Source organism: Salvelinus sp. IW2-2015, unplaced genomic scaffold (genome assembly GCF_002910315.2).
Source record: "Salvelinus sp. IW2-2015 unplaced genomic scaffold, ASM291031v2 Un_scaffold5207, whole genome shotgun sequence".
Classification (NCBI taxonomy): domain Eukaryota; kingdom Metazoa; phylum Chordata; class Actinopteri; order Salmoniformes; family Salmonidae; genus Salvelinus; species Salvelinus sp. IW2-2015.
Window position 1 is genome coordinate 6,263 of NW_019946473.1, and position 24,235 is coordinate 30,497.

At 41.0% G+C, this 24,235-nt stretch overlaps 1 protein-coding gene across 1 annotated transcript in view; it reads right to left on the minus strand.

The window, feature by feature from the left end:
* Positions 1-1,273: 1,273 nt before the first annotated feature.
* Positions 1,274-24,235, minus strand: part of LOC112078063 (octapeptide-repeat protein T2-like) — a gene marked incomplete at both ends in the record, with an annotated part of 27,981 nt that continues 5,019 nt past the window's right edge. Inside the window, one exon of the mRNA XM_024144415.2 lies at positions 1,274-1,436. Within this exon, the coding sequence (XP_024000183.2) occupies positions 1,274-1,436 (163 nt within the window). The remainder of the gene's footprint in view (positions 1,437-24,235) is intronic.

Genomic DNA, 24,235 nt, shown 5'->3' on the forward strand with positions numbered 1-24,235 from the left:
CACCGAATAAGTCGAACCGACTCCGCTATATAGGGAACAGGGCTCCGTTTGGGATACAGGCTACAGGACAGACAACATCCCAGAGTAGCCGTAGCCTGCATTTAGAAGTGTAACACAATCGTGTTAAATGGACCATCACTTTCATTACTGCCTAATTCCAGGAGCCGTTCATGTTTCATTAAAGCTGAAAGTCACAGACTAAAACCTTCCGACGCAGAGAGACGCTCTGCTCTCCGAGAGCCACATCAAAAGGTCCTGTTACATCACAGAGGCTGCCATCCCAAACTACACACTATTCCCTAAAGAGAGTCCTAAGGGCCCTGGTCTAAAGTAGTGTACTGTAATAGGGAATAGGATACTATAGGGCTCTGGTCTAAAGTAGTGTACTGTAATAGGGAATAGGGTTCTATAGGGCTCTGGTCTAAAGTAGTGTACTGTATAGGGAATATGGTTCTATAGGGCCCTGGTCTAAAGTAGTGTACTGTATAGGGAATAGGGTTCTATAGGGCTCTGGTCCAAAGTAGTGTACTATAATAGGGAATAGGGTTCTATAGGGCTCTGGTCTAAAGTAGTGTACTACATAGGGAATAGGGTTCTATAGGGCTCTGGTCTAAAGTTGTGCACTATTAGGGAATAGGGTTCTATAGGGCTTGGTTCTAAAGTTGTGCACTATTAGGGAATAGGGTTCTATAGGGCTCTGGTCTAAAGTGTGCACTATTTAGGGAATAGGGTTCTATAGGGCTCTGGTCTAAAGTTGCTGCACTATAGGGAATAGGGTTCTATAGGCCTCTGGTCATAAAGTAGTGCACTATATAGGGAATGGGTTCTATAGGGCTCTGGTCTAAAGTAGTGCACTATTAGGGAATAGGGTTCTATAGGGCTGGTCTAAAGTATGCACTATTAGGGAATAGGTTTCTATAGGGCTCTGGTCTAAAGTAGTGCACTATATAGGGAATAGGTCTTAGGGGGCCTTCTGGTTCTAAACTAGTGTACTGTATAGGGAATATATTGCCATTTGGAACGTAGGATATAAACTAAAACGGTGCGTAGAAAGATTGGTGTCAAGCGGTTGTTTATGAGCGGTAACTGTCGTGCCCAGTTTTTAGTGAAGGAGAATGATGAGGGTTTATGAGTCTCGATATGAAGGGATTCTCATCTGTCAGTTGAAGTATTTCATTTGTGGTTGTTGTTGTTTTTGAAGAGCAGGTTGAGTTTTGAAGATACATAGTTACATTGTATCAGTCAAATCATCGACTGGCTGTGTGCATTATACTTCGTCATCTTCATCTTCGTCTTCTTCTTCGTCTTCTCTTCGTTCTTCTTTGTCTTCTTCTTTTCTTCTTTCGTCTCTTCTTCTTCTTCATCTTCTTCTTCGTCTTCTTCTTCGTCTTCGTCTTTCTTCTTCGTCTTCTTCTTCGTCTTCTTCGCATCTTCTTCTTCAGTCCATTTGTACAAATAGAGGAACTCAACCACTAGAGGCCAACATGGTTGGTTTTTGTAAGTGTCTCTCCGGGGTAATGGGTTGAGTGGACCTACAGTACCACTGACTGTTAACCAATGGTATTAAAAGGATTGGGACTGAGTTATACTACAGTATACTGTCTATTAACACTAATGGTAATAAAGGATTGGGACTGAGTTATACTACAGTATTACTGTTATTAACCTAATGGTATTAAAAGGATTGGGACTGAGTTATACTACAGTCACTGACTGTTAACACTAATGGATTAAAAGGATTGGGACTGAGTTATACTCAGTATATGTCTATAACCTTAATGGTATTAAAAGGATTGGGACTGAGTTATACTACACGTGGTGCTTGAGGTACCCTGCTCCTCTATTTCCTCGTTCACTCTCTTCCTCTTCCTGTCTCTTATCCTTTGCGGAAAAGCTAAGTGATTTGATTTAGAGTGCATATGATGTTCCCTGACCCCCCTGCAGACACTTAGCCTACAACTCCCCAGCAATATTCACTCCCCCCCCCCCGGCCGGTGTCCCAAAAATGGCACACCATTCCCTACATTCCCCTATAGGGCCCCTGGTCAAAAGTAGTGCACTAGAGAGGGAATAGGGTTCTATAGAGCTCTGGTCAAAAGTAGTGCACTAGAGAGGGAATAGGGTGCTATAGGGCCCCTGGTCAAAATAGTGCACTAGAGAGGGAATAGGGTGCCATTTAGGACGAGGCCCTTTTGTTTTTAGAGGAGGTGCCCTATAGCCTAGCCTTGTGTAACAGACTGAGTGGAGAGGATATATATGTTATTAGATCATGGTGTCACGAGTTAGAAGGAGTGACTGCTGTCGTTCTCTTTAGGGGATACATACAAAACTCTACCCTATTCCCTCTGTAGTACACTACTTCTGGAGCTGTGGTTCAGAAGTAGTGCACCAGACAGGGAATAGGGTGTTTTTGGGGACGAACCCTAGGGAAGACGGTCATTTTCATGTTATTTCCCCGAACAGTAAATAGAAAATCAGATTTATCACAAACTAAAAAAGTTCAAGGGTCGTGGGGGGGGGGGGGATGCATCCCATTTTGTAAATGCAAACATCCGACATTAAAACAACAGAGAGAATATCTCTGATGTCTTTATTAGGTCTTAGAAACACAGTTGTTGATGGATTTTCTGTCCCGTTTCACTTCAAACGGAGCTCTTATGCTCTCTCCCAATGTCATTATGGAAGGAGAGATGACTCCTCATCGGGGCAAAGTGTGAAGAATGTTAAAAGCCTAAAAGTTAGACATTTTGCCTGCACTTAAGAAAGCCATAATGCTGCTACTACGGTACTAAAACGACTATCTGGCAAAGTCCTTTAATCGCTTCATCTGATCAGTCTGGTCGAGGTTATTTAMAGTAATGGGGAAAGTGCGGGTCTTAAACAGAGAAACGTTGTTTTTTAAAAGACACCTACTTCTCGACCACAGAAGTGTTCGGGGTTCATTAAAAGAGCCARGGTGATGTTTYTATCTTTCAATCTTTGTTTTTTAAGGTCCTGAAAGTCTTTCATATGAAAGCCTTCAATCAAGAAGAAGCAGATTTAAAATGGAAATGAAAGGAAGATGGGAAGGAAGGAKTATTATAGGATGGGAGGGGGACTAAACTGACCAATGGACTTGTTTAAAGACGGTCATGTGATGGATCATTTAGCTATTTGATTTGGAATTTTTAGGACTCCTTTAGGTATCAAAAATATATATAAATAAAATATTTGATAAAATATTGAATTTGGCATTTATTACTATAGCTCAGAGAAACTGATTGAATAACACATTTATAAATCGCATTAAAGACACTCCAATAAATCAGAAGAAACCAGGTTTTAAAGTGTCTGTCCTTTAAATCTAGAACATTACTGTATAGAAACCAGGTTTTAAAGTGTCTCTCCTTTAAATCTAGAACATTACTGTATAGAAACCAGGTTTTAAAGTGTCTGTCCTAAAATTAGGACATTACTGTGTAGAAAACCAGGTTTTTAAAGTGTCTGTCCTTTAAATCTAGGACATTACTGTGTAAGAAACCAGGTTTTAAAGTGTCTGTCCTTTATCTAGCATTACTGTATAGAAACCAGGTTTTAAAGTGTCTGTCCTTTACATCTAGAACATTACTGTATAAGAAAGCACAGGAAACATTTTGTTTTTTGTTGGACACATATTTCACCCTTGTTTTTGTTGGACTAAACTACCTCCCATCTTCCATTTGTTTGTATGGGATACCTTCAGACGGGTCCGTGACACTTATGGGGGTCGTAGAGCAGAACGGAGAACACCATCGTGTTGGTGAGAGTCTCCCCTTTCCATAGACAGGTCATAACAGTTAGGCTAAATTAGTTCGGACGCTACCAGATGTTTTCGTGAGAAGACAGATTTTTTTCGGAATATCTCACGTTCTGACAAACATCGATGTAGCTCGGCTACCTTCCACTACAGATGGGGAGAGTAGACATCCTTGTCTTACTTCCTGCGTCCTCTGAGAACGGTAGGAAAAAGAGTTGCATTGAGCATGACAAGGCAGCGTGTCATGTTGTGTAGACTCTTTAATGATGCCCTATAATCTCTCCTTTTTGAAGTCTATTAAAATGAATGTTCAATTACGATGTGGAGAGTTGCTATCTGATCAAGGCAGGACCTTCCAGCTTGGAAACCATCTTGTTCCTGTTTTTTTAACCTGTAGTTTACAGCGACCTCGAAACCTTTCTAGGATCAGCCTTGAGAGTATGTTTCTAGATAGGGACAGGAGTTGTACAATCACTAGGATTTTACCTTGATATGGCCTGATTGATCTGGTCATTATGAAAACACACACGTTCCATTCTGAATGGAGTTTAACCCCCACGGTGACACTCCGCGTCCAAATGGAACCCATTCCCTTGATGATGCACTACTTTGTACCAGGGACCAGGGCACTATATAGGGAATAGGGTGCCAGAGCCCAGGGCACTATATATAGGGAATAGGGTGCCAGAGCCCAGGGCACTATATAGGGAATAGGATGCCAGAGCAATATATAGGGAATAGGGTGCCCAGGGTCCAGGGCACTATATAGGGAATAGGGTGCCAGGGTGTCAGGGCATTATCGGGACTAGGGTGCCATTTAGGACGTACGCTGTAGTTTACATCTCAGTTGAATCCTTTGTTCAAACTGTTACTAATATCAGACTAATTCAGATCAGACTACTCAGATCAGACTATCAGATCAGACTAATTCAGATCAGACTATCAGATCAGACTATCAGATTCAGAATATTCAGATCAGAACTATTCAGATCAGACTATCAGATCAGACTATCAGAGCAGACCATCAGATTAGACTATTCAGATCAGACTACTCTCTGCATAACAGAGTGGAATGAAACAAGCAGGTCTAATAGAACATCAGTATGTATACCTGCAGCTTCTCTCCCTCTCCTCTCTCTCTCCTCCTCTCTCTCCTCTCTCTCCTCTCCCTCTCCCTCCTCTCTCTCCTCTTCTCTCTCTCCCCTCTCCTCCTCTCTCTCTCCCTCTCTCTCTCTCTCTCTCTCTCCCTCTCCTCTCTTCTTCTCTCCCTCTCCTCTCTCTCTCCCTCTCTCCCTCTCTCTCCTCTCTCTCCTCTCTCCCTCTCCTTCCTCTCTCTCCTCTCTCTTTCCTCTCTCTCCTCTCTCTCTCTCTCTCCTCTCTCCCTCTCTCTCTCTCCTCTCTCTCTCTCCTCTCTCTCTCTCCTCTCTCTCTCTCCTCTTCTCCTCTCTTCTCCTCTCTCCTCTCCCCATTCCCTTGATGATGCACTACTTTGTACCAGGACCAGGGCACTATATAGGGAATAGGGTGCCAGAGCCCAGGGCAATATATGGGGAATAGGGTGCCAGAGCCCAGGGCAATATATAGAGGAATAGGGTGCCAGGGTCCAGGGCACTATATGGGGAATAGGGTGCCAGGGCCAGGGCACCATATACTATATGTCAGCCATTTTGTCTCTTTATTCAAGGCACACAAACAACCGGTGTACACAAAAATGCTAAACAGGAATTGTATTTGTAACCTTGGTCTTGAACTGTAAACACAAACGTCTTCTTTACATACAAATTCAAGAATAACCTTAAGACAAAAAGGCAAAAAAAAACAGATGAGCATGAGTCATTGGAAGGATTAAATGTTTTTTGGGGAGAAAAATAAGCCTTTTCCAACAACAGAGTTGACTGTTAACCTGGAATAAGCAATGGAACAGTGGGCGACGCTGGGCCATGATGCAGGCTGGCCAAATTAGCCTGCATTAACATTGGAACATGGAGATGGCCTTCACTTCCCTCCCGTCTCTCCTTGGGCTCCCAGGCCCTCTCTCTCTGTGAGGCTGTTTCTATGCTGATGATACTGGGACTCATTACCACATTCGTCTTGGTTACCATACATTGGCACTTCTGTCAAAACAGAGAATAGTGTGTGTGTGTTGTGTGTGTGTGTGTGTGTGTGTGTCTCTGTGAGTGTGTGACTGGGTCTGTGTGTGTGACTGCGTCTGTGTGTGTGTGTGTGTGTGTGTGTGATTGTGTCTCTGTGTGTTTTTGTGTCTGTGTGTGTATCTGTGTGTGTGTCTCTGCGTGTGTCTGTGTGTGTGTGTGATTGGGTCTGGGTCTGAGTGTGAATGATTGTGTCTGTGTGTGTCTGTGTGTGTGTTACTGGGTCTGTGTGCGCGCGCGCGCGTGCGCGTGTGTGCGTGTGTGTGTGCTCTAGGTATTGAACGTCATTTGAAGGACAACACAGTGGTAACATCAGTCAGTCTCCTGTGTATAATGTGAATATCTCCTGATCTGATGTGATCTGGATCTTTCATTTCCAGTGTTAACATCAGTAACTCTGAACTAATCCTCTGCAGCAGAGGTAACTCTGGGTCTTCCTTTCCTGTGGCGGTCCTCACGAGAGCCAGTTTCATCATAGTGCTTGATGGTTTTTGCGACTGCACTTGAAGAAACTTTCAAAGTTCTTGAAATGTTCTGTTTTGACTGACCTTCATGTCTTAAAGTAATYATGGACTGTCGTTTCTCTTTGCTTATTTGAGCTGTTCTTGCCATAATATGGACTTGGTCTTTTASCAAATAGGGCTGTCTTCTGTTTACCACCCCTACCTTGTCACAACACACCTGATTGGCTAAAACGTATTAAGAAGGAAAGAAATTCTACAAATTAACTTCTAACAGTACACACATGTTAATTCCAGGTGACTACCTCATGAAGCTGGTTGAGAGAATGCCAAGAGTGTGCAAAGCTGTCATCAAGGCAAAGGCTGGCTACTTTGAAGAATCTCAAACATAAAATCTATTTTGATTTGTTTAATACTTTTTTGGTTACTACATGATTCCATATGTATTATTTCATTGTTTTGATGTCTTCACTATTATTCTACAATGTAGAAAATAGTACAAATAAAGAAAAACTCTTGAGTTTTGAGTGAGTGTGTCCAAACTTTTGACTTGTACTGCATTTTATTTTCATAACCCAGATCAGGTGAACTGCATTTGAAAACGCCCTCGTTAACGCCAAGATAAAGATATGAGCAGTGTGACTAAGCAAAGCCAAACGAGAGAATCAGCAAAAGCCACTACAACAGACGAAAAAAAACCAAACATGATTCACTATTATACCACGACAAGCAACAGCTCTCATTATCAATAACTAGATAACTAGCTAGCTACATCGTTAAATACTCATTACTAGATAACTAGCTAGCTACATCGTTAAATANGTGCACCACTTTAGACCAGAGCCCTATAGAACCCTATTCCCTATATAGTGTACTACTTTTCACCAGGGCCCTATAGAACCCTATTCCCTATATATAGTGCACTACTTTAGACCAGAGCCCTATAGAACCCTATTCCCTATATAGTGCACTACTTTAGACCAGAGCCCTATAGAACCCTATTCCCTATATAGTGCACTACTTTAGATCATGTCCATAGAGTGCCATTTGGGATACTGCCCTGGTATAGAATGGATTTGCAGGTGGGAGGAGGCATTGCTAACATATTGATTGGTTTAGCTACTTTATACAATGATACGCTAAGCGAGAATGGGTTAGCGACTTTACATAATGATATGCTAAGGTATAATGGGATAGCGACTTTACATAATGATATGCTAAGGGATAATGGGATAGCGACTTTACATAATGATATGCTAAGGGAGAAAGGTGTAGCTACTTTACATAGTGATTTGTTGTGGTTGGCTGCTATGGAACTGAAGGTGAAATGTGATGGCCCATTGCCAATTAGATTCAATAACATGATGTATTGTGCTTGTCAGCCATTTTGTCTCTCTATTCAAGGCACACAAACAACCGGTGTACACAAATATGCTAAACAGGAATTGTATTTGTAACCTTGGTCTTGAACTGTAAACACAAACGTCTTCTTTACAACAAATTAAAGAATAACCTTAAGACAAAAAAGCAACAAAAAAAACAGATGAGCATGAGTCATTGGAAGGATGAAATGTTTTTGGGGAGAAAAATAAGCCTTTRCCAACAACAGAGTCTGACTGTTAACCTGGAATCAGCAATGGAACAGWGGGCGACGCTGGGCCATGATGCAGGCTGGCCAAATTAGCCTGCATTAACATGGGAACAGTGGGAGATGGCCTTCACTTCCCTCCCGTCTCTCCTTGGGCTCCCAGGCCTCTCTCTCTGTGAGGCTGTTTCTATGCTGATGATACTGGGACTCATTACCACATTCGTCCTTGGTACATACATTGGCACTTCTGTCATAACAGTGATGAATTAAGTGTGTTGTGTGTGTGGTGTGTGTGTCTGTGTGATTGTGGTTCTGGTGTGTTGTGTAGTGTGTCTGTGTGTTGTATCTGTTTGTGTGTCTCTGTGTGTGTGTGATTGGGTGTGGGTTATGTGTGTGTGTGTTACTTGGTTGTGTCGCGTGTGTGGTGTATGTGGTGTGTGTGTGTGATTGGTTCTGGTGTGTGATCTGTGTTGTGTTGTGTATGTGTGTATGTGTGTGTTGTGTTACTGGTCCTGCTGTGCGCGTGTGGGTGTATGTTGTTAGTTGTGGTGGTTGTGTGTGTGTGTGTGTGTGTGTTGTGTGTGTGTGGGTGTGTGTGTGTGTGTGTGTGTGTGTGTGTGATGTTCTCTGTGTGTGTGTGTGTGTGTGTGTTGTGTGTGTGTCTGTGTGTGTAGGGCGGAGATTGATTGTGTGTGTGTGTGTGTGTGTGCTGTAGGTATTTGAAGTCATTGAAGGACAACACAGTGTAACATCAGTCAGTCTCCTGTATAATGTGAATATCTCCTGATCTGATGTGATCTGGATCTTCATTTCAGTGTTACATCACGTACTCTGAAACTTCCATCTCTGCAGCAGAGTATCTTGGGTTTTTTGTTGGCGGTCCTCAGAAGCCAGTTTCATCATAGTGCTTGATGGTTTTTGCGACTGCACTTGAAGAAACTTTCAAAGTTCTTGGAAATGTTCTGTTTTGACTGACCTTCATGTCTTAAAGTAATGATGGACTGTTGTTTCTCTTGCTTATTTGAGCTGTTCTTGCCATAATATGGACTTGGTCTTTTAGCAAATAGGGTGTCTTCTGTTTACCACCCCTACCTTGTCACAACACACTATTAAAAGTATTAAGAACGGAAAGAACTACAAATTAACTTTTAACAGTACACTGTTAATTCCAGGTGACTATCTCATGAAGCGGTTGAGAGAATGCCAAGAGTGTGCAAGCTGTCATCAAGGCAAAGGGGCTACTTTGAAGAATCTAAACATTAAAATATATTTTGATTTGCTTACATTTTTTTGGTTACTACATGTTCCATATGTATATTGTCATTGTTTGATGTTCTGTCATGAGATGTCATAAGAAACGTGGTTGGTATGTTTAAATTGATTGTTGGTTTATTTAGATAATGACTTGATCATAGGTTAAGAGATAAATATGAGATGATAGAGAGAGATAGAGTAGAGAATATTATGAGATTTTAGTAATATTTAGTATGTTTTAATGTGATAATGTAAACATTATAGTAAGGTGTTTTAGTATAGTAGTCGTTAGTATATAGTGTGTATTAGTGATAATAGTAGTGTGATGTAGTAAGTGTAAATTATGGGTTAATTGTTATGTTGTTTGTGTGTTTGTGGTGATTTTGGTATGCTAGTCTAGTGTAGCTATGATGTTGGTATTTTTTTTCTATTAAAAATCCCTTTACATACAACCAATTTTTTTCTCTATTAAATTATAAATACTTTAGTTTTGAATAAAACTCTATAATTACCATATATTAATTATATATTAAATTATATATATAATATCATTTTTATATGCCATTAAGTAATTACTATACTTAAAAATATGTACATTAATGCAAACATTGTTTTCTTGTTATTGCTATTTTATTTCCACACGTTCTTTGGTATGTTACTAGGGCTGATTGTTGGTATTATTAATTAGGGTTTATAGCACGAAACAAGATTTTTTTTAACAATAACATTGGAGTGTTACATCTCTATCTTGGGTAGATTTATTACGTGAGGTAACATTACCTTTCCTGGATAGGTTAACATACTGTTCTGAAACTAGTAATCTACATTCCTGGGTGTAACAATCTACTATCTCCTGGACTAGGTTAACATCTACTATCCCCTGGAGTAGGTTAACATCTACTGTCTCCTGGAGTAGGTTAACGTCTACTATCTCCTGGACTAGGTTAACATCTACTATCTCATGGAGTAGGTTAACATCTACTATCTCATGGAGTAGGTTAACATCTACTATCCCCTGGAGTAAATTAACATCTACTCTCTCCTGGATTAGGTTAACATCTACTATCTCTGGAGTAGTGTTAATCATTTTCCACTACCATATTCTCAGAGAGACTAGACGTTAAGGTCCATCTAAATGCACCTTAAGAATGTATATGGCTAAATGTGGTGACGTAGTCGGGGATCCTGGACTAATGGATATAATAATCGTTAAGCGATAACCTCAGCTGGACACGGACTAGAGTTTTAATCATTTCTATCTATGCGATTGGGGTAGACTAGTGTTCAACATATGCTGACTTATCATCTTCCTGGATGGTTAACTATCTACCTAATTCACCTGCGAACTCTATGGTTAAAAATATCTACTATCGATCCTGGAGCTGGTTTTAACATCCATTATCTCCTGGGCTAGGTTAACATCTACTATTCATAGTACTAGGTCTAACATCTACTTTATCCCTTGGATTAATTAACATCTACTATCTCTCCTGGATTTAGGTTAACATTACTTATCTCCTGGACTAGGTTAACATCTACTATCTCCTGGATAGGTTAACATCTCACTATCTCCTGGACTAGTTACCATCTACAATCTCTTCTGGACTAGGTTAAGCATCTACTATCCCGTGGAGTACATTAACATATACTATCTCTCTGGATCTAGGTTAACATCTACTAGTCGTGCGAAATTGGACGTTATGTAATCTAAATGTCTATCTCCTGGACGTATATTAAATCTCACCTATCTTCTTGGACTAGGTTTAATCTACTATTCTCTGGAGACTAGGTTAACATCCACTATGCTCCTGCGCACTAAGGTTTAACGTACTTCTCTGCTGAGCTTTGGAATAATGAGATGACAGTCTCACGATCTTCTGTTCATCACACATGGACTTATGTTTAATCTTATTCTACTATTCGTTCCTTGTGACCTCAGGGGTAATCCTCCATCGTCCTATCTGTCTCCTCCCACTTGTGGAAGCCTACCAGGTTTCAGCCCCCCTGGGAATAGCAAAGGGAGGACCGTTAACTTTATATTTTACTTTTTGTTTTTCCTTCTCTTTCAATGTGAGGCCGCCCCATGGCTGGGATGAGGAAAAGACCACTATAATTATCTCTCACTTTCCTTCATGCAGGCTATGCTTGGATTGAAAGGGAAGACAATTTATTTTACTGTTTATTTTTTCTCCTCTTCTATGAGCCCATTGCTGGATTTAGAGGAGACGCAACTTTATAATTTACCTTTTTATCTGTTTTTTCTTTTTCCTCTTTTTTTTTCTTTCATTGGAAGCCCATGGTGGCTTGGTTTTATATGGAAGATTACTTTTTATTATATTATTTTTTTATCTTTTCTCTTTTGTTTTTTTTTTTGTTTCTTTTTCCCTTCTCTCTTTTATATTTGTAGCTCTCCTTTTAATTTTTGTGCTTGGTTTACTCGTTATGGAAGATACCTCCTTTTTTTTTACTCTAATTTTTTTTTTTTTCTCTTTTTCTTTTGTTTTTCTTTTTTTTTCTTTTTCCCTTTCTCTTATTGTTGTGATCCTTATTTGCTTGGTGGGGGTGTTGTAAATATGATAGTGAGGACCTCTATTTATTTATTACCTTTTTTTTTTTTTTTTTTTTTTTTTTTTTCCCTTCTTTCTATTGTTATTATGCTCCTTTATGTCCTCTTCTTGGATCCCCCATAGAAAGTGTTTTAACCTTTTTTACTTTATTTTTTATATTACTTGGTTTTTACTTTTTTTTTTTTTTTTTGTTTGTTTCTTTTCCTCCTTTTCTATTTATGGTAAGCTCCGCCTATGTCCGTCTTGGGGGATTCAGCTTTGCGAGGAGAACCCTCTTTATTTTAATTATTTTTTTTCTTTTTTATTCCCTTTCCCTTTTCATATTTGTGTGGAGAGTTCTTTCTCATTTATTTATATGGTTGGTATTATTAATGTGGGTTATTTTAACGACTTTTCTTCTTATTTATTTTTTTTTTTACTTTTTTGTTTTTTCTTTTGTCGTTTCTTTTTTTCCTTCTTTCTTTTCTTTCCCTTTATTTTGAGGTCATTGCTCTCCCTGGGATAGTTAGTATGTACCTCCTCTCCACTTTATTTATTTTTTTGTTCTTTTTTTTTTTCTTTTTTTTTTTTATTTTTTTTATCTTTTCTTCTTGCTCTCCCTCTTTCTTTTTTTTCTATGAGCTCCTTTTTTTGCTGGTGGATTAGATATAGATATATATTAACGATACTATTCATTATTTCTCTTTTTTCTTTTCTCTTATTATGATAGCCCTCATTGTACTGCTGGTTTAGAGGGTATGTGGTAATTCCTTTTTTTATACTTTTTTTATATATTTTATCTTTCCTTTCTTTTTTTTCATGTTTTAGCTCCTCATTTGTGCTCTTTGGATCAGTAGGTGAAGACTTCAATTACTCCTTATCCTTCTTTTATTTACTTTTTTTATTTTTTCTTTCTTCTCCTTTTATCACCTCTTTTTTTCTTTCTTGTTGCATAGCCATGCTGGAATTAGCAGAAACCACCTAATATTTATGTCTTCTAGCTACGACTCTTATCTATTCATAACTGAGCCTATAGGCTGGGGAGATACGCAAGGAGACCTAACTTATATTAAATCCTTTTCTACCCTTATTTTGCAATGTAAGAGCCATGGGCCCCCATGGATATCATATGATAAGGAAGACCCTACATTTACAAAATACATATTATCTCCAACCCCCCTCTTCATAGGCCCATGGGCTTGGGATAAGGAAGTAAAGAAACCACATTCACTTATTGGGTATTGGTAAGCAATCCCCTCTCAAATGGGAGAGGACCCCTGTGAGCCCCTCGGGGGGGAATTAAGAAGGGAAAAAGGACCACCTTTTATACATTTGACTAGCCCGCCAATCTTTATTCTAAATGGGAACGCAGATGGCGCACCCTTCCCTTGGGGGATTAGAAGAAGAAACCCGATAATCTTTTTAAACTCTCCCTTTACCCTTCATTTGAGCCCATTGCTGAAATCAGAGGACCACCATATTAAACTAGGCTTCAATCACCCTCTCATGAAAAAAGCCCTCATCGCTGGGGAACAGAGAGACCTCTATTTATACAGTAAAACTCGTCTCTTACTCATGAGAGCCACCATGGGCCCTTGAAAAAAGGGAACCCAAGTATTAATATTACTCGTCTCTATGCACCAGAAACTCTTCACAACTCCCCTTTTTCATTGAGCCCATTGCCTTTCGGGAATTAGCAGGTAGGAAAACCCCACAGACCTATATTTACTGTTGATATCCCTCTGTCATATTGTACGTTGATCCCCATGCTTTGGGGCTTTTGAAGAAAGAACCGTTACCCACCGGCAGAAAACTCTATTATTTCATCTCGTTGATATATAAGATCTGTATTTCCATACGAAATATATGTCTGTGAATTCCATTTTATATTCAAGGCCCTCCCACTATCCCTATGTAAATAGAGCCCAATTGCGTTGGAGGATAAGAGACCCACATTGGTATATAACTCTTACCCCCCTCTTCATGGGCGCCCCATTGTTTGCTTTTCTGGGGAAACTGGGAGAGACACCTACTATATTAAAATTATGCCCTCTATTTTCATGGAGGCCCCAAATGGCCGTTGGGGATTAAGGAGAAAGAACCACCCTTAATATTAATTTTATTGCACCTCCTTCCCATGAGCCCAGATGGGCTGGGTACCAATAAGAAGGACCACTTATATATCTTTCCATTCACCCTCTTCATGAACCATAGAGTGCCTGGGAATAGTAGGCAAGACACTACTTAATTATTAGTTACCCTCTTTTCATTAGCCATATGGTCGCCTTTGGGTTGAGGAGGAGGCCCCCCACCTATATTACTCCCACATACTATATCATGGAGCCAATGCTGGATCAAGAGGAACCCACTATATATAACCTTTTAAAATAAAGGGCACCACTCTGCACCTCTTTTCATAGTAGCCCTATGCCCACTTGGGATAGCCGAGACCAGACACACTTTATATTAGCGGTCCCCTTCCTCATGGAAGCCCCCGATTGCCTGGAATGTGAAAGAGACCCACTCAATATGCAGATTACTCCGTCTTTCCATGAAGCCACATGGCGCCCACTGGATTAGAGAAGGGACGCACTATGATAAGTACTCCACATCATTATCCCATTACTTTTATGAAGCCCCATTAGCTGGATAGAGAGAAACCCCAACATTATAATAATTCCTGGCAGGCGCCTGTTCTTCATTGAGGCGACCCATAACTGGAGGGGATTAGGAAAAGAAAGACCTACTTTTATAAATTAATGGTTCTCCTCTTTCTGAGGCCCCAACCCCGTGGGCTGATCAAGAATGGAAGGGAACCAACACCCACTACTAGATACTCCTTTTTTCTTTCCAAAATTGAGGGCCCATTGGCCTGGGCAGGTAGCACCATTTATTAACTACCCCGTCCTTTCATGAAGCCTAATGGCCTTATTGGGGGATTGAAGGGAAACGAGTATCTTATATTATTTAGCTTTGGGCCCACTATCTTACCATGGAAGGGCCATTGCTGGGACAAAGAGAGGACGCATATTATTTAACTCACTCGCGTTTCTATTGGATCCATGAGTTCATTTTGCCTATCGGAGAGTTAAGGAGAAAGGGCATACTAATATTTACTGTCTTCCTCTTTCCCAAATGAGCCCCACATCCTTGGGTTTTTGGAAAAGGAGACCTACCCATTAATTACCTTTCAGAAAAATATTCGATTCAACCCTTTTTATTCCACACCTATATCATTCCCATGGAAAGGCCCCCCCCATGCCGTCTGGGAGATAGCCAGACCACCACTTATATTTACAGCCATCTTTTTCCCCCAATGAGCAGGATGGCCTGGGAGATTAGGGCGGAGGGAACCGAAAATGCCGCATACTCCAATATTTACTCCGTTACACCCTCCTTCTCATCTCCCAAATGGAGCCCCATGCTGAAAAAAAAACAATAACAGAAGTGAACCAACATATTTACTTCCCCTCCTTTCATGGAGGCCCACCATTTTTGACTGGGATTTAGAGGGGTGACCACCATTATTTACTGTCGTACCCTCTGTCATATTGAAGGCCATGCACTGGGGCAATGAAGGGACCGACTATAATTACACAACAAGAACCCACTCTTTTTTCATGAAGCCCCCCCATGCTTGGGAATAGCCGAGACCCACTTTTATATTTATCCCTCCTTTCCATGTGCCATTGCTGGGCCACGAGAAAATTGGAACCCCACTGATATTCTACACTACCATTCCTCTTAAATGAGCCATGGGCCCTGGATAGCGAGTGACCCACATTAATATAATTAATTCCCTCCTTCATGAGCCCATGCCTTGGAATAGAGAAGACCCCAAAAACTTATAAATTACTTTTCTTTTCTTTTTACCAACGAATGCCGATGGCCTGAAATTAGAAAGGGACCCCACCCATATTTAACTCTCCCTTCCCTTTGCCAATGAGCCCATGTGCCTGGATAGCGGGGAGGACCCTACTTATATTTAATTCCCACCCTCCTTCTTCCCATGAGAGCGCCATGCTTGAGAGAGATTAGAAGAAGACACTATTTATAACCCTTCATCTGCTGATTCCATTCTTTTTCACGAGCCCAATCGCTTGGGTAGGAGGAAACCAGGCTTTCATTCTTACCCTTCTTTTCATGAGCATGTCTGGGGATAGAGGGAGACACGACCCATGGTTACTTTTTCTAATTTTCTTATTCCCTCTATCATGGAATAGCCTATGGGCCTGGGTATTTTAGAGAAGGACCTACCTTTATTATTTGATTACTTTGTTTTTTCCTTCTCTGTTCTTCCCCATTGTTTTTTTTTGTTGTTGGGTGCAAAACGGCGATATAGTTAGGAAGAACATGTGAGAATAAATGGATATTATGGTATTGTAACATGAGTACAAAGAGCAAAATCGCAACATAGTAAATCGTTGATAAATCGGCCCCCATGCCCCAACCACGCCCATCGCAAGACCAACCAAAAAATCCCGACAACGCGTCAAGAGGTCTATTTTCGGTCTCGGTGCTGGTTGGACTTAGGTTAATATCTATTGGGTCGCCTGGGAGTACGTTAAATCTACTATCTCCTGGAGTAGGTTAACATATACTATCTCCTGGACTAGGTTAACATTCTACTATCTCCTGGAGTAGGTTAACATCTACTATCTTCCTGGACTAGGTTAACATCTACTATCTCCTGGACTAGGTTAAATCTACTATCTCCTGGACTAGGTTAACATCTCTGGTACATTCCTGGTAGTAACGTAGTAACATCTACTGTTCCTGGAGTAGGTTAACATCTACTATCTCCTGGAGTAGCGTTCAATCTACTTGTTTCTCCTGGGACTAGGTTAACATCTACTATCTCCTGGAGTGGTTAACATCTACTATCTCCTGGACTAGGTTACATCTACTATCCTCGCTGGACTAGGTTAACATCTACTATCTCCTGGACTAGGTTAACATCTACTGTATCCTGGAGTACGTTAACATCTACTGTCTCCTGGACTAGGTTAACATCTACTGTCTCCTGGAGTAGGTTAACATTTACTATCTCCTGGAGTACGTTAACATCTACTGTCTCCTGGAGTAGGTTAACATCTACTATCTCCTGGACTAGGTTAACATCTACTGTATCCTGGAGTACGTTAACATCTACTGTCTCCTGGAGTAGGTTAACATTTACTATCTCCTGGAGTACGTTAACATCTACTGTCTCCTGGAGTAGGCTAACATCTACTATCTCCTGGAGTAGGTTAACATCTACTGTCTCCTGGAGTAGGTTAACATCTACTGTCTCCTGGAGTAGGTTTCCATCTACTATCTCCCGTCTTTTGGGCTGTGTTGTTGGAGTATGTTTCATTCCTATTGGAAATGAATAAAACTGGATTCGTATCCTGAAATGAATTAGGTGAATAACTGGGGATGACTTTTGTCTTATACTGGAAAATGTACCTTCTGTTCAGCTACTATGTCTCACATCCCAGATACCTGAATCACAGTTAGTCATTTTTATATTGGAGTCATTTAGCAGACACTCTTATCCAGAGCGGCTCACAGGAGCAATTAGGGTTAAGGGCACATCGACTGATTTGTCACCCAGATTTGACACCCCTTCATACACTATATATACAGCAGTATGTGGACACCCATTCATACACATTATAGCATATGACACCTCAGTACAATAATATAATACAAGATTGGACACCCCCTTCTATAACACTAGTATTACAGCAGTATTGTGGACACTCCCTATCATAACCTAACAATATATATTACAGCGTAGTGTGACACACCCTATCATACACTTATATATCAAGCCAGTATGTGACACCCCTTCATGACATATATATACAGCCAGAGAATTGACACAACCCTCATCAGACATATATATACAAAGCAGTATGTGGACACCCCATAATCATACACAATTATATATACAGCAGTATGTTGGACCACCCCTTACATAATCCTCATATACTATACAGCAGTATGTTACACCCCTTCATTAGCGACTATTATATACAGCAGAGTAGTGGACCACCTTCAATACACTATTATATACAGCAGTATGTGGACACCCCTCCTGCAAATACACCTAATATAATACAGCAGTCATGTCGGACACCCCTTCATTTCACCACTATATATACAGCAGTATTGGAACACCCCTTCATTCACTTTTCCAATTACACTCATACACAATATACAGCAGTATGAGGACACCCCTTCATACACATATTATTACAGCAGTATGTGGACACCCCTTCATACACTATAGTATATACAGCAGATATAGGAACCCCTCATATACAACGTACCTACTTATATACCAGCAGTATGTTGGGCCTTTCAATACACTATATATATACAGCTAGTATGTGGACACCCCTTAATACACTTATATATCAAGCAGTAGGAAGGACACCCCTTCATACCCACCTTAATATATACAGCAGTATGAGGACACCCTCTATACCATCTATATATACACAGTATGAGGGCACCCCTTCCATTACACCTATCTATATACAAGCAGCAGTGTGGACCCACTTCATACTCTACTATTATAGTAACCCCGCAGTATGAGGACCCCCTTCATACACTATATATACAGCAGAGTGTTGGACCCCTTCACTACAACTATATATACACAGTATGAGGACACCCTGCAATACACTATATATACAGCAGATATTGAGCGACACCCCTTCATTAACACACTAATATATACAAGCAGTACTCGTCGGACACACCCTTCATACACCTATATATAAATACAGAGATGTGACACCCCTTCATACACTATATATACAGCCAGAATATATGAGGACACCCCTTCATACACTATATATACAGCAGTATGTGGACACCCCTTCAATACACTAATGTATTATACAGCAAAGTATAGAGGACACCCCCTTCATAGACTATATATACAGCAGTATGAGGACACCCCTTCATACACATAATATATACCAGCGATTGTGGACACCCCTTCAATTATTACTTATATAAATACAACAAGATGTCGGACACCCCTTCTATACACTATATATTACAGCGCGTATTCGTGGACACCCCCTTCATAGCAACTATATATACAGCAGTATGAGGACACCCTTCATACACATATATATACAGCAGTATGTGGGACCACCCCTTCATATACTATATATACAGCAGGATGAGAGACACCCCTTACATACACTAAATATCAACAGCAGTATGAGGACACCCCTTACATACCCCACTATTATTATACAGCAGTAAGTGGACACCCCTTCATACACATATATATACAGCAGTATAGGACACCCCTTCATACACTATATTAACAGCAGTATGAGGACACCCCTCATACACTATATATACAGGCAGTAGTGGACACCCTTCATACAACTATATATACAGCAAGTATGTTGGACAACCGCTTCATAAATACTATCATATACAGACGCGTTGTGACACCCCTTCATCACACATCATATATACAGCAGGTATAGTGCGGACACCCCTTCATACCACTATATATACAGCAGAAAGTGTGGACACCCTTGTCATATAACTACATAATACAGCAGTATGTGGACACCCCTTTCATTAACACTATTATTACGCAGAATTGTGGACAACCACCTTTATACCATATATCATACACCAGGAATGAGGACACCCCTTCATACACTTATGTATACACATGCAGATAATAGTGACACCCCTTCATAACACATATATATTACGTACGCAGGATATGTGTCCCAGCACCCCCTTCAATACACTAAATGTTATACAAGCAGTAATTGGTGCGTACACAACCACCTTCATATCATATACTATATATTACAAGCATGTAATAGTGGACACCCCATTCATTCACTTTATATTACTACCAGTGTGGTACAAAGAATAGAGAGACAGGACGACAGTCAAATTTTACGTACCCCAGACGGTTGTGCGTTCTATATGGGACCACATAGAGACAGACACAAGTCAAATTTCTCGGAGTAGTCATGCTATAAGCTGGGATACCACATAGAAGACAGACAACAGTCAAATTTTAACAGGGTCAGTCTATCCGCTTGTAGGACCACATAGAGGACGAGAACAACATACATTAATACAAGTAGTCTGCTATGGGACCATGTAGACCCGACAGAACATATAGTCAATTACCTGGTACAGTAGGTCTGCTCATTATAGGACCATGTAGAGCCATCAGGACACAGTCAAATTTTACTAAAATAGTCCTGCAAATAGGACCATTGTAAAGGTACCAGGAACACAGTCAATTTTTTAACAGAGTATGGTCTGCTGTTAATAGGGAGCCACATAATGAGGGAGACATATATCGGATAAAGTCATAATTACAGTTGTCTGCTATAGACTTCATAGCCTTAGAGACAGGATCAACCAGTCATATATTTACTAGTAGGATTAGTCGGACATCTCCTAGATCCCAGCCACGTTAGAGACAGACACCAGCTTACAATATTAGGCAAGTAAGTTTTCTGCGGATAGTGGGAACACATGTAGATGCACAGTACAGCTACAGTGTTACAGTAGCTCTTGCTTATAAGGACCATGTGTAGAGACAGGACTTAGTACAGTGTATCCACACCTAGTCTCCATCCCATATGTAGGACCGAATTGTAGCAGTAGCAGAACTAGTACAAGTTGTTATAGGGAATTCCAGTGTAGAGGACAGAGACTATAGTAACAGTGTATGATATTCCAGTTAGTCATGGTATAGGACCCATGTAGTCGTAGCTAGAACTAGGATGTACGAGTAGTCCATGAGATTTTTACAGTAGCGTCTCTATATGGTGCATATAGACCATGTGAGACCAGACTAGTCAGTGTTACAATGTGAGTTCTTGGTTCGGTTTATATAGCGACCATGTAGAAGACAGGGACTTAGTACAGTGGTTACAGGGTAGTCCTGAACTCCTGTGATGTGAGCCACAGTATAAGACAAGAGGCTAGTACACGCGTGTCTCTACACCAGTAAGGTCATGGTCTATGATCGGAAACACATGTAGAGACAGACTAGTACAGTGTTACAGTAGTCGATACGTGAGACCATGTAAGAGACAGACTAGACAGTGTACAGTAGTCTGCTTATAGACCATGTTAGAGACAGACTAGTACAGTGTTACAGTAGTCTGCTATAGACCATGTAGAGACAGACTAGTTAACTCTATGCTGTTGACATAGAGCCTAACATAGAGGACCATGTAGAAGACAGACACAGTCAATATACAGTAGTCTGCTATAGGACCATGAGGGAAGACAAGAACACCATGTTCTAATCCCTTCACTTAGGATTCTGCTCATTAGAGAACTCATGATAGAAGACAGACTGTAGTACAGTGTTACAGTAGTCTGCTATAGGACTTCAGTGTATGAGACAGTCCCACTTATACAGTGTTTATCAGCTAGCCCGCTACCGTTTAGGGAGCGGCATGGGTAGAGACAGACTAGTACAGTGTTACGAGTAAGGGTCTGGCCACATCTATAGTGGACCATGTGAGAGGATTCAGATCAACCCGAGTCATATTACAGTAGTCTTGCGTATAGCACCATGTGAGACAGACACAATTCATATTACAGTAGTCTGCGGTATAGGACCATGTAGCAGATGCAGAACTAGGGTACAGGTCGTTGACTAGTGATGGTTGCCTTATAGGAACCACGTAGAGACAGACTTTAGATACAACTGTTACAGTAGGTCTGCTATAGGACCATGTAGCCAGTGACAAACTAGTACATTGTTACAGGTAGGTCTGCCTAATAGGACCGGAGTGTATGAGAGTCAGACTAGTTACTCCCCAGTGTTCCACAGTAGTCTGCTCATAGGAACCCACCTGTAGGAGATGACGAGATGCGTACGATGTAGCAGATGGGTTACAGTATTGTCTAGCCTAATATGGACCATGTAAGAGGACCTATATCATCCATACAGTAATGTTACAGAGGTCTGCTATAGGACCAATAAGTATGAGACAGACTCACCAGTTAGTTACGTAGTCTAGCTATTAGGACCATGGTTAGAGACAGACACGTCAATATAAGTAAGTCTGCCCTATAGGACATGTAGAGACACGACCACAGTCCCAAAAAAAATTATTTAAAAAACCCAAAGGTAGTTTTGCTTAACCGTGTAGTGAACCATGGTAGAGACAGACTGAGACTCACAGTGTTACAGATAGTTCCCTGCTATTAGGGACCATATAGAGATTTCCAGACGTAGCTTACAGTGTACAATATGTCTGACATATAGGAACCCATGTAAGAGACAGTACTAGTTACACCGTGTTACAAGTAGTACGGTTCTATAGTGAGGACCATGGATTAGGAACAGACTGAGTTACAGATGTTACAGTAGTCTGCTATGCAGGACCAAGTAGAGGTACAGATTTAACTAAGGTACAGCGTGAGTTGTCACAGATAGTCTGCGATATAGAACCCGTAAAGGAGACAGACACAGTCAAATGAGGTTATCAGTTAAGTCTAGCCCTTAATAGAGGACCACGTAAAGAGAGGAACAGCCACTTAAGTATCAGTTCCGTCCAATACAAGTAGTCTGCGATAGGACCATGTAGAGACGACGATTGAGGTACTATGGTACAGTAGTCATGCTACTAGGGAACCATGATAACAAGATGGCCGACTAGAATACACTGACCGTCGTTACAGTAGTCTGCACTCCCATAGGAACCTGATTGGTAAGAGGGACAGACTAGTACCCACGTAGGTGTTACAGTAGAGTCGTGCAATATGATTGACCACGTAAGAGTGACAGACACAGTTACAGTGTTACAGTAAGTCTCCGCTATAGACCAATGTAGAGACAGACACGTAGTCAATATTACAAGTAGTCTGCATGATATGACCATGATCCACGAAAGACTAGACTAGAAACAGGTAGTTACGTTAGTCTGCTATAAATGACCATGTTTATAGAGACAAGACTAGTACAGTGTTACAGTAGTCTGGGCTAGTTAAGCGATTACTCTACCGGAAAGACAGAGACTAGTAACAGTGTTACAGTAGTGCTGCTATAGGAGCCACTCCGCCCTAGAAGAAAACAAAGATCTAGTACAGTCTTCAGTAGTCTAACTATACCCGGCCTAGTGAGGAAAAACCGACGACCATGCTCCAACGACGTAAGTGGTGAGCAAGCTGGTGTTATACAGTAGTCCCTGCTCGTCCTTACGCCTAAGGACGGCATGTAGAGACAGACACAACAGTCAATATGACATATGGAGTCTGACGGTTATAGCGACAGCGGACGATAAGCCAGACAGACCAACGCGAAGACAGATGATCCTTGGTACAGTAGCCCATTCAGCTCTCGTCAAATATAACTAGGCACCAGTAGAGACAGACTAGTACAGTGTTACAGTAGTCTGCTATAGGGACCAACATAGAGACAGACTAGTACAGTGGTACTGAGGAGGATTGTTAGTCTGCTATTTTAGGACAACAATCCGTAGACAAGAGGCTGATGTACAAGTCCTTACTCCGTGCTGCAATAATACCGACCATGGTAAGACAGACTAGTACAGTGTATATAGAGATGTAAGTCTTGCTATAGGACCATGTAGAGGACAGACTAAAACATATACAGAGATAGTGGACAGTAGTTCGTCTGGCATACGTGAGGAGCCACGTAGAGACACGACAACAGCAACAACCAGTGTTATCAGAGTAGTCTGCCTATAGGACCAAGGTGGTGTAGAGACAGACACAGTCAATATTACAGTAGGCTAGCTATAGGAACACATGCTAGAAGACAACCAAACCCATATAAGTGGCAGTGGTTACAGTAGTCGGCTATAGAGGACCACTTGTGTACGACACACCGACTCTCCATCTACGAACCCAGTGTTACACCCCGATAGTTAGTGACATAGGTAGGACCGCGTTAAGCAGAACAGACACACGCATGAGCAGTGTTACAGTAGTCTGACTATAGGACCATGTAGAGGACAGACACAGTCAATATACAGTAGTCTGCTATGTATTGTAGGCGCAATGTTAGAGACAGACCACGTGAAGACAGTGCCTGTCCTGATAACCAGCGTAGTCTTGCTATAGGGACCATGTGAGAAGACAGACTGTAGAGGAAGCGGAGGGTTTACAGTAGTCTGCTATAAAGGGTTACCCATGATACGAAACAGCAAGCAGATTCAGAAGATCTGGCATAATCCATACCATGCTTCAGGTCTTCCAGTAAATATGACATGTTAGATGATTCAAGGAGATCCAGTACAGTGTTCACAGTATTCTGCTATAGGACCATGTAGAGACAGACTAAGTACAGTGTTACAGATTAGTCGTGGCTATAGAACCATGCGTGAAAACAAAGAACTAAAGAACCCTACAAATAGTTACAAGATATCTGCAATATAAAGACCGCCGCTAAAAGAAGACAGACACAAGTAGTCATGTACAGTAGT